This window comes from Acanthisitta chloris, unplaced genomic scaffold, assembly GCF_000695815.1.
Source record: "Acanthisitta chloris isolate BGI_N310 unplaced genomic scaffold, ASM69581v1 scaffold37737, whole genome shotgun sequence".
In the NCBI taxonomy this organism is placed as follows: domain Eukaryota; kingdom Metazoa; phylum Chordata; class Aves; order Passeriformes; family Acanthisittidae; genus Acanthisitta; species Acanthisitta chloris.
The window spans coordinates 1-11,411 of record NW_008682755.1 but is presented as its reverse complement, the minus strand read 5'-3'; the positions used below and the strand labels follow the sequence as shown (position 1 = coordinate 11,411).

The 11,411-nt window shown below is 44.3% G+C and overlaps 1 protein-coding gene across 1 annotated transcript; it reads left to right on the top strand.

The window, feature by feature from the left end:
* Positions 1-247: 247 nt before the first annotated feature.
* Positions 248-3,579, top strand: CLEC3A (C-type lectin domain family 3, member A). The gene is made up of 3 exons (XM_009078637.1): positions 248-362; positions 995-1,075; positions 3,188-3,579. Exons 1-3 carry the CDS (start codon positions 248-250, stop codon positions 3,577-3,579), a joined length of 588 nt encoding a protein of 195 aa, XP_009076885.1.
* Positions 3,580-11,411: the final 7,832 nt, after the last annotated feature.

Here is an 11,411-nt window from a genome sequence, read left to right as displayed (position 1 = left end):
TACTGGCACAGCTGGACTCAAAATGGAAAGAGGAATTCCAGATGAGATGGGAGAACAAGGGGGTGGCTTATGCTACAGCCAGCTCAAGTATTCAACACATGTCGTCAGCAAGGAGAGCAGCCAACCCCATCCCTCCACTTTATAACCCTGACTCGGGCAGTGCCCACGGAGATGTGGCTCTGTACCTGCTCTCAGAGCTGCTAGAGAGAACCTCTTGAAGTTCCTCATTAGAGTCTTTAAAAGAGACATGGCACAAACCGGACTTAGGATTTTTCTGCTGATAAGCTTACTACTGCTGGATGAGACCATCAGCCAGGCTTCCAAGTCCAGAGCCAGGAAGCACAGCAAACGCAGAGTGAAAGGTACTGGGTCTTAACAGGAGGAGGGGGAGAAGCTTACAGACTATGCAAATTCACTGTGTGCTTTAAATACCACTGCAGGAACCAGAAACCAACAACATCACACAAATGCTTACTAACAAAGAGCATTCGAGTCTATATGATATCTGCCTTTAAAACATCTGTGTGTAAGTTAGCAAAGCCAAGAATAAGGTGCCAGAATGCGTTACGGAAGTGGAGCTGTAAATATGTTGCTGTTATGGCTATTCACTTCTGGCTGGTCCTTCTTAGTTATACTAAGACCAGAAAAATAGAAGTTCATATACATAGGGTGGAAAAAAGCAGCATAAAGTGTTTGGTCTCCAAGGATTATTGCTCAGATTTTTGTACTATTTCCTAATTATCAAAGAATGTGTGTCTAACAGTTGAGGAATACGACTCTACTGTGTGAAAAGTGCTGTGAAAGGGCAAGTCAAACTAATGTAAAAGAATGAGCAGGGAAAGATGAAGCATCAATTCCCACAGCAAAGCAGACAGAGCCAATACAAACCCAGAGTCAAAATACATCTCAGCAACGCAGCAACCCACGGCACTTTGAAACAGCTTATAACTGTTTGTGTGTCCATAACTGTTAATTTCTGCACCTTTTGTTTAAGAAAAAGATGACCTGAAGACCCAGATTGACAAACTGTGGCGAGAAGTGAATGCTCTGAAAGAAATGCAAGCGCTTCAGACAGGTAAAGCAGCTTCTGCTGTCAGTGCCTCTCCTGCCCCCTTTGTTCCCATCCCTCCCTCCAGTGGGATTTTGTGCCTGAGGAACACAGCTCCTTCAGAGCGTGGTATGGCACAGCTGTGCTGAAGGAAGCACTCAAGTCAAATCAAGGCTGAACGAATGGCAAACTAGTGGTGACTCTTCACTAGGAGCAGGAGTCAACCTGGAGCAAGAGCTGCTTTTGTCTCTGCTGAGCACAGCCTCAAGCTGGGAGTTTTGGTCTCACCAAAGGCACCACAATGAGGGCTGCTGGGTGTGAGAGTTTAGAGGGTCAGTGAATTAGGTGCCCAGTTCTAAAATGAACAGGGGCTAACTAGCAAGGCAAAAATATTCATGGAAAAGGCTGAGAACAGCCCCAAAAGGAAGCTGGAAGGGCTGAGCCTGTTTCAAAGGTGCAGTTTGCAACATTCAAACATAAATGTTGCCATAAACTCCAAAGTTATATGCACTGAGTACAGAAATACCCTGCACCAATGTGCAGAGCCCTCTAAGTATTTAAATCACCAGATGGAAATTTCCAAACAAATAAGAAGGGTAAATACACATGCACCTTCCAGACAGTTGTGTTTTCTCACAGCTGCTGACACAAAGCTTGGCATTTAAACCTGTGCAGGAGGACACTGCGGAGGAAATTACACCATTCCCATAAAACAGAACATTTTCCTTCGGGATGGTAATATCTGGGCTGTCCAGTTTTATGTCTTGGGTCACATAGTGCTTTTTGAGCTTCACAAAATATTTTTATTTCAAAGGTCTTACGAGAAGGCTCTTAGAAGCTTTTTAAAAAAGGGAGCCTGTGCTAGACAAGCAACTCCTGTTTAAAAGCAATCCTTGAGTTGCTTCCAGGAGGAGCTTGAGAGTAAACTTGCAGTGGCTTTGAAATGAAACCAGAGCCAGATTTTATATCCTCAAAACTTAGTTTGAGCTGCATTCTAAATTCATAACCTACTTTGTTCAACTGGACTCCAAATCTGGCCAAAACAGACCTACCACCTCCCTAGCCCTGACTGTGTGTGTCAATGTCCTTATGACAGCTGAAAAAGGAGATGCTTTTTCAGCTTATGGACATTTCCAAAACACACAGTGAAATCTGAATTCTTCTTTTGCTTAGATTTCCTAAAGGAAAATTTAAATTCCACAGAGTGTGAGGAGTGAAATGCTGCCACACCCCACCTTGCAGCACACACTCTGCCCCCACAGACCAGCCCTGCCCTCTGCAGCAGAGCACGTCTGACCTTTCTCACAAACACACATTTAACAAATATGTCACTTACTTCTCTTTGGCCATGAGCAGCTGGAAGGGTTAAAATTTGAAGGTTAAGCCCTAATATAAAATGATGACCATGAAAATGCAGCTAAGGACTGTGGTGACTATTACAACTGGGAATACTAAAAGCCGAGACACAGAACATGGTCCAAAGTGGATTTCCATATCCTGTTGAGCAGAGACAGAACTACTTGCTTACAGGAACAGATGACAGGAATTAGATTACAGAAAACACCAGGACAGAAGATGTTCATAAGATGATCCTAAGCAAAACAATGAAACAATCTGCAAACAGTCATGCAGGATGCTAAAGATAATTGTCCAAGGAGTTTGTTCATGGCCTTTGCTACCTCCCTCAGCTCAGGGGGAACACTCCATGGAGGTTCTCTTGCTTTAAGTATTTGTCTTGGGAGAATCAGTTTTTCACATCTGCCAACAGGACAGACATCCATACCTCATCCATTCCCCCAGTTTCAAGACTGATAAATAAGGTTAAAAATGAGTGAAGGCAGGACTAGTTGGTAAAAGAAAACAAAGCTATACTGAGGACAGGCCTGGGTTATGTTTCAGCAGCCTGTCCAGGCCCCCCAAAGGCACACTAACACCCTGGCTGCACGCAGGGTCCACAGGAAGCTCCAGAAGGTGAGCTGGATCTTACAGCTACTTTCAGGCTCACTGAGTGGACTCGAGAGCCTTTCACTTTCTGAGGGACTGAACTGCTTAACAGTTAGAAAATTATCATTTGCAGAAACATTACCAAAAGCTATAACCACTCCTTCACTGAACATGCAAACTCCTATTTACCCACAGTGTGTCTGCGTGGGACAAAGGCCCGTAAGAAGTGCTACCTCGTATCAGAAGGCACCAAACATTTCCATGAAGCCAATGAGGACTGCATAGCCAAGGGAGGGACATTGGCTATCCCCAGGGACAACGAGGAAACAAACATCCTTCGAGATTACGGCAAGAGAAGTGCGCCCAGAGCATCCGAGTTCTGGCTGGGGGTGAATGACATGGCAAACGAAGGGAAATTCGTTGATGTCAATGGTGTGGCTCTACAGTACTTCAACTGGGACCGTGCCCAGCCAAGCGGGGGGAAGCGAGAGAACTGTGTCTTTCTCTCTCTGTCATCTCAAGGCAAGTGGGGGGACGAAGCCTGTCGTGCTGCCAAGAGATACGTTTGTGAATTTCTGATCCCATAATGACCTATACAAAAGACCACAACCATGTCTTGGGTTATTAACAGAGTCTTGCTGAGTAACCCCTCCCACTCGGGGAATGGCGACTTAAGAGGGGGAAGCGAGAGAACTGTGTCTTTCTCTCTCTGTCATCTCAAGGCAAGTGGGGGGACGAAGCCTGTCGTGCTGCCAAGAGATACGTTTGTGAATTTCTGATCCCATAATGACCTATACAAAAGACCACAACCATGTCTTGGGTTATTAACAGAGTCTTGCTGAGTAACCCCTCCCACTCGGGGAATGGCGACTTAAGACATCTCCTGCTTTTTTTTTTCCTGAAACACAAATATTCTGTTAATTTATTTTCTGTTCAGATGCTCAAAGTGTGATATGCAGCGAGTGCTCTCTTTATGTACAGGAATATATATTATGCTTTGATGTGCATTGTATCATATTTTGGCATGTGTCTGTTCCAAAAGGCTTAGTCTAGATAGACTCTGTGTGTGTGTGTGCAGCTGTTAGTGACCAAAATCGAAGTCCCTGAGTACATTTCTAGAAAGAGTTAATGAGGAAGGTGCCAACAGCACCTCACTGAGCAGTGTGTACCACACATCACTGTACCTCAGCCTGGAACACTGAGGCTTTGCCAGATATCACAAGGTAACCTGCCAACCGATCTCTCCTTTCAAAGAAACCCAGAAGAGTCTCACAAACAATCCTATGCACATGACCAAACCAGAAAGTTATATGTTAACATGAAAAATAGAAATATAATAAACTCATATGAAACATTGTGGTGGTGATGCACAAAATAGTCCATTTCCACAGGACTAGGCAGCAGAATTTGGTTTATAGCAAGGCTGAGTAGTAGTCTCAGCACAACAGAAGAGCTTTTGCAGTTATAAGCAATTTGTTGGCTGGCTGGTCTGTGTAACAGCTGCTTGTTAAGGCCTACAGTAAGCACTGTATAAGCTTTAACAAATGATTTGTAAGTGTTAATTAATGAAACCATCCTTTGTCAGCACAGTGCCAACAACATTCATCTGTTCCTAGTACCCTGAAAGACAGATGCCCCCAGTAGTCTCTTCACTTTCGTGGCAAGTAGGAATGAATGAGCAAAGCTACATATGAAACATTGATTAGAAGGAAATTATTACCATATGAACTGGGTAATTCCACCGGAATACTGAGGGGAAGGTGATCGGAATTGGAGTCACTTACGGCTCTTACATTCATTTACCAGCAAAAACCCTCCTTGTGTCGTATTTAGATAGCAGACAGTCAAAGAGGCACAAAACAGGCAAAGGAAAACATCTGCCCCCAAGGCTCCTGTTCTCAGTGAGGGGATTTGACAGCCTTGTTTGCCTCACGACGCAGACCCAGACCAAAACACAGGTATGTCAGCTCTTTTGTTACGTACTGCAACACAGCACAGCTTTGCAAGTACCTGGACTCAGGTGAAGGCGACAAGTTCTAAGGTCACTAACACTTTTAATTAACAATTACATAACAATTACATCAACAATCAACCATAACATCAAGAATCAAATCAACAATGACATCAACTATTTAAGTAACAATAACAATTCTCATCAAAGCAGAAGGTTATTTCTCCTCCCAACTACTCATCACTTTTTGTGGTCTTCCAAGGACTCAACCCACTCCTCAGTTTCTGCAGGAGGTAAACCCAGTTTTGCAGCACCTGGAAGTAACAGTCTAAAATCGGTAAACCAAGAAAGAACAGCTGCAGAACCAACATGTGCTGGTGTCAAATGACCCAAACCAGCAACCCCCCACACTTTAGACTACAAACTAAACTCAAACACTCAAAACTACTTCTAACTGCCTCTTGTCTGTGCTATTCTGATAGATAAATACTCCACGGCCTCTAGTTTGCAGGTAGAGGTCCTCTGCCCTCTGTTCAGAGAGTCTGAACAACCTGCCAGGTGTATGAGTATTTCAGATAGGGCTGATGCAAAAATGAGGATACTAATCATTTCATGCATTATAAACACCGACTTGTTCAGTCCTCACCAAGTGGAAAAGGCTCTTCATCTTCAGACTCTTCCCAGTGCTCAAAATCCAAAGACACGTGGATATTCTGTTGACAAAACCACTGTTTCAAATACAGGCACTGATGCACAGCACGTGTGTTCAGAACATTCAATAGCTCTCAAAATAATTTTCACTCCACCTTGTTTTTCAGTAATTTGCACCATGCTCCTTGTTTCTCCTTTACCAGAACAATCACAGCCTCCACATCTTTTATCACACAGCTGGACTTTTCTGTAAGTACAGGCTGGTGGAGCTCCAGGTCAGCCAAGTAAAGTTTGCCTCCTGAAAAAGCACTTCAACATACAGAAAGTTTAAAAAAAATTAAATGCAAACTGTCTGTCCAAAGTTTTGTTGATTATACTTACATTTCTTAAACCTACCTGAAAACCACCTTCTCTCTAGAGAACTCACATTTAGTGTCAGTTGCACTCACTGTTTTCACCTTCACTGCAACAGTCTCTTGATCTTGAAACCACTTGATCTCAGGATGGAAGCTAAAACAAAGTTGAGATTTTCCAAAACAGAAAACCACTGAGGTTTTGCTAAGTTTTCTCACACAAAGCCAAAACTTGCCCATTGTGTTCCACACACTGAGCCACAATGACCTGACACCCAGCAGCAGTCACAAGTCTCTGGGGGAGCACATCTGCTAGGTCCAGTGGGGAGACACACTATTAACAACCAAAATCTCTCTTTTTAAAATAAAATCAATCTCTACTAAGACAATAGTGCTTGGCACTTCACATAAAAGCAAGCTGGGAACAGATCACACTCAATTTTCTTACTGTTTACGCTGATGCAGGGTCGAGTCTTCTGTATCCTTCATTTCAGCTGCATCATCTGAAAAGAAAACATCAAGAAACATTTTTTATGCTTGTCTGTACTACAGAAACCAGACATTTCCAAAACATCCCAGGACCATCATACCAGTAACTGGCTGGCAATCAAATTACTGCTGCAAGACTATGTGGCCTTCATATTGGAGACTTCCCATCCTGCGAGATCTCATGAAGTTAATAGTTCCACTCAAAGTTTTAATCAGTGAGTTGGTGTAAGAAATAAGTTAGCTTCCAGGCCAGTAAAGGTTTTTCCTGCTTCAAGCTATTTTTTTTACCTCAAAGCTGAAACATGCCATTTTGGGCATTGACAGGGAGTTTCAGGGACGAAGCTACTCACACTGGTGTCACCATCACGGCTTGAAATGCAGCATTAGTGACTCTGCTACCCCAGGGAAAACAAAACAAGCCTTCCAGGACAAGCACTCCAGGATCTAAAACCGACTTTTGCCTGCTGCAGCCTCTTCATCGCTCAGCTTTCACTGCTCTGAACTCACTGCCAGCTGCTGCCAGGTAATACTCTGTTCCCTGCTATGCCTAAGTGCTTCTAAGCCTCTACTGACTGAATACCACTTATGGGAAATATAGAGATCGTTGGAGTTTGGAAATGATTTCAAAATCTCCTCAATTGTGAAATAATGGTTGTTCTCTGGCAATACTGGCAGTTCTTCTAACTAATGCAGGGACAACAGGAAAAAAGAAAAGACAGACCGACCAGCTGTAGCACTAAGAAGTAAATGGACAACTAGAAAGAGTTCCTAGGGATCTGTCCCTGTGGAAGTGATGAGCTAACCTTGTGTAAGTATTTAGTATAAATCTCAGCTGAGCATGAAGACACAATCCCAGCTAGGCAAAGGGAATCCTGACCTAGCACAGCAGGAGTGGCAGAAATCTGCATTTCTCTCCAGCACTGTAAGACACACTCAGCAATGCACTTGCTCTCTTCATGCCTTTTCATGGAAGCTTTTAAGTTGCTCTTCAGTGCCTGAATGACAAAGGGAAAAGTTATACATTTCTCCAATGCAGCAATACTCAGGGAAAATATATTAGAAAGTCACATGGTCAAACCAATTTGCTTCCCTTAATCATGAAAGAATAAATATTCCAGACACACTAACACTTACATAAGAAGAAACCTTTTTAGCAGGAATAATTAACTTCCAAATCCACACTCCTCCTTTATTCCCAGAAGCCAAGACATTTTAGTTGGCTATACATTATCAGTTAGAAGGCAGTTATCTATGCAAGTTTAAATACTTTCTTGCCTTATGAAGCATCTCTGCTCCAGTGTGGGTCCTCTACAGGAAGCAAAGGATATGTAAGTAGTGTTAACTAGCAATCACACATTTCAGTCACAACAAGCTGACATTCTATCTATTCTGAACCCTGAAAAACCCAAACCCTAAAACAGAAAGCACCTCTAAAAATGCACAAGCTAAGGCTTGGTTTGCACCCATGCTGGAAAGAGCCTGTCATCTGTTTAGCAGCTTCCTGTGGACCCAACCCACACCTCAATTAAACCAAAGCTTTGTCACCATGAACCTGAATAAATATTAATCACATCTGCATGCATTAACTAACAAGCATAGTACAGCGATAGAAACACCAACACATACTTCTCTGCAGGAACATAACTGTGTTGGGCATAATCCACAAGAAAACACGGGGCCCAAAAGCGATCCATGCGGAGCTGGAGTGACTCAATAACACCTCTGCACCAGCACTTGAGTTCCTTGCAGAAAACTACATAAACCTGGACCAGAAAACACAACAGCAGCAGCTTGTGAATGGCACCAGTTACACTCTGAGCTTTCCTAGAGGGAAGAACAGTCCTCACTGCACAGCCCTACATTTTTGCTGTTAAGTACAAGCCTTGCAGCTTATGCAGTTATGAAGTTTACAGGTGAGAAAGCACAACCCACAGAGATGTCATTACCTCCTTGGCTACACAGCAATAAAACCCCTGAAGATTAATGCATGTATTTGACATATCAGCCCCAAGCCAACACAAAGAACAGGTTTCTTCCACATGCACAGCACAGCAATGACTTACCTTGCCAAGGTCTGCCAACTCTGGTATCACTTCATCTGCATCTTTGTGGCTGTCATAGAACTGATTCATTTCAGTCTTCAGGTTTTCGTATTGTGTTTCATATAATGTGTCTTTCACAGCAAGCCAAAAGCAACTTGGATTTTCAATCTGGAGGCAAGGGGTAGAGAACAAGTACTATTAACTCCTGATAAAATGACACGCTGCTTTAAAGAACATTTGAGCAGAAAATGTAAGAATAAAACTTCTCTTTGGTGAGGTACCTTAAAAATTATGGTGACTGATACTGAGCATACAGAATGTTAACAAGCAAAACATTTTCCACCTTCACATCATCAGTTCATGAAATAACTTCCAAGTCTCTTTAGCACTTCAGCTAACAGCACCTGTAGCCTGCAAGGGAGCAGCACTATCTAAAACCTTGCTTAAACCAAAAAGTGGGCAAAGCTTTCTACTTCCACATCAAGTCCTCCAGAAGTATGTATAAAACCCTCAAAACATGCACCAAACCCCTCCAATGGGCATTTTCTTTGTGCTCAGGGAGTCTGCCAGGCAGCCAGTTTCTTTCGAATGGGATGACAGCTTTCTGCTCAGCCTTTGTGAACCTTCACATTCCAGTGTTCCTGCTCATCTGGGTCCCCAGCTCTCATGGGTTAATCCCAGCAGGCAACTAAATCCCACAGCTGCTCCCTTCATCCCATCCCTGCAGTGGGATGCCTACACAATTAGAAGGGTAAGAGGTGAGAACAGCCAGAGGTTGATGCAAAAACAGCTACTCAGTGAAGCAAGCAGTGCACATGCGAGACAGCAAAGTAAGGAATGTGTTCCCTGTTTCCCCCTGGCAGGCAGTGGCTTTGCCACTTCCAGGCAAACTGTGCTGACTGGGAAGGCAAATCTGATAACCACAGACATTCCCCTTTCCTCCCTCCTTCCCTGCAGCTTTTATTGCTGAACATGACATCACATGGTATGGAGCATTCCCTGGCTCAGCTTCCTGGCTGTATCTTGTATTTTTTACAATCGCCTGTGAAATTTTGTATAATCTAGTACTACACTACGCAATATTAGAGACTGTGTTGCACATCTGTTTTGACTTTAGCTGCATTCCTACTGATCTATTCTGCCAGGAAAACAAGAAAACAAAACCTAAAGAAAATGACAAATTGTATGTAAGCCATATACGACCCCATGCGTGTAAGATAGTGCTAGTGAATGGAAACAGACAAGCAGCACCTTATCTAACTTTCAGCAAACCCCATGGAAATAGACATCACTCCTTTAGACTTCAGAAACCACCAGCATACCTTTAGAACCACAACGTCCATGTTTCACTCCTGTCCGCCTTAACAACACTGCAAAAGAACAGCAAACACTTGATTAACCACTTTTAAAGCCACCACCCCTTTTGAAGCACATCTAAGAGCACACATGCTCCTCACAAACAAGCACATGGAACATGTCAGGAGTATCAGTCCAGAAAACTGATTCACATGTTTCAAAGACTTCAAACCAGCCTTCTTAACGAGGCACTATGTTAAAGCCTCATCAAGGTTTGCCATCCATGGTGCACCTTCTCCATTCAAAGGCCAAAAGAAACAGGCTGATTGCAGACAAAGGCTGCTATAACCTACCTACATGCCCAAATGGACAGCAAACACCAGAGGAAAATAGTTACATTTTCAGGGAAAAAAAAAACCCCACAGCCTAACACAAAAGAGGAGCCCCAACCTTAGCAAACAATTTTAACACACGGATTTTCAGTAGTATTTCATATTACATTTGTCTGCAAAGGTACACACTAGACCTAGGAATTGCAATGGAGCAATGAAACCACCTGCAGACTGAAGCAATTCGCATTTCATTTTGGCACAAACCAGCACATCGTGGTATTCTCACCACAGTGTCTAGCTCACAACTTTAAAGGATTCCCACTGGAAGGAGGTGCCCAATAATACACTTTGGGAAAGGCAAGGCAAGACATTGGCCTTTCACTTCCAAAGCTACTGCTGAACAAGTCAGCACTAAGCAGCAATACAACCACACTGCGGTCACAGCCAGCAACCAGCTTCGTTAGAAGGCAGAACTAATTACTCCCAGTTTAACACTGAACAGCTGAAACTACTCCAGAAGCTTTACCTAGGGTCACACAACCCAAGCAAAGCTCCCAGGTTATGCTCAGGCCTCTAACACTGCATTGCAATATACTACATGAGATACACAGTGCTGCCTTGGACACCTGACGTAGACACTGTGCAGCAGTAACATAAACAGGCACCAATAACCTCTCCTAATGTCTCAGCTCGGTTAGTGCCAACCCACTAACCAGCCTGGGAATGCAGCAGGGATGAAGCACAGCCAGGGAAAACACCAGCCCTCCCAACACACTCCCCACACCATTCCCACTCTGTTACTGGGCAAGAACACAAGTGTTTGCCCAAATCCCACAACTACCACTCAGAGCATTCACCTTGCAGAGACACAAACCACTAATTCCCCATCCTGCAGCCCCAGCACCAACCTACAGAAGGAGCTTCTCCAGCAATCCCTAGGACTGTGTGCTCAGGAACACTCCCAGCAAACACAGCTGCCTCACAATCCCAGCCCTGCTGCTCTGCAGGGCGCACGGAGGGGGCTCAGACACGAACCTTCTGCTCGGATCCTCTGCCTCGGGCTCACACTCTGCCCCGTAAGAACAAGCCCAGGAACCTCAGGCACCAACACCACCGCGGGCACAGCTCAGAGACACCACCATCCTCCGACCCTTCCCCGCCTCGCGCCTTCCCGGAGCCTCCCGCCCGCTGGAAGCTTCCAGCACTTTCTAGCGCCCTCCCCGCCCGGGAGCTATTCACGCCCCGGAGCCTTTCTTGCCTGCCCAGCACTGTCCCTGTGCCCAGAGCTGTCCCTGTGCCCCCAGA

Bases quoted from the DNA above. Each gene is read 5' to 3' on its own strand.
- CLEC3A (XM_009078637.1), top strand. From the start codon at position 248: ATGGCACAAACCGGACTTAGGATTTTTCTGCTGATAAGCTTACTACTG. The intron at 363-994 runs GTACTGGGTCTT...CTTTTGTTTAAG, and splicing joins CAGCAAACGCAGAGTGAAAG to AAAAAGATGACCTGAAGACC. The intron at 1,076-3,187 runs GTAAAGCAGCTT...ATTTACCCACAG, and splicing joins AATGCAAGCGCTTCAGACAG to TGTGTCTGCGTGGGACAAAG.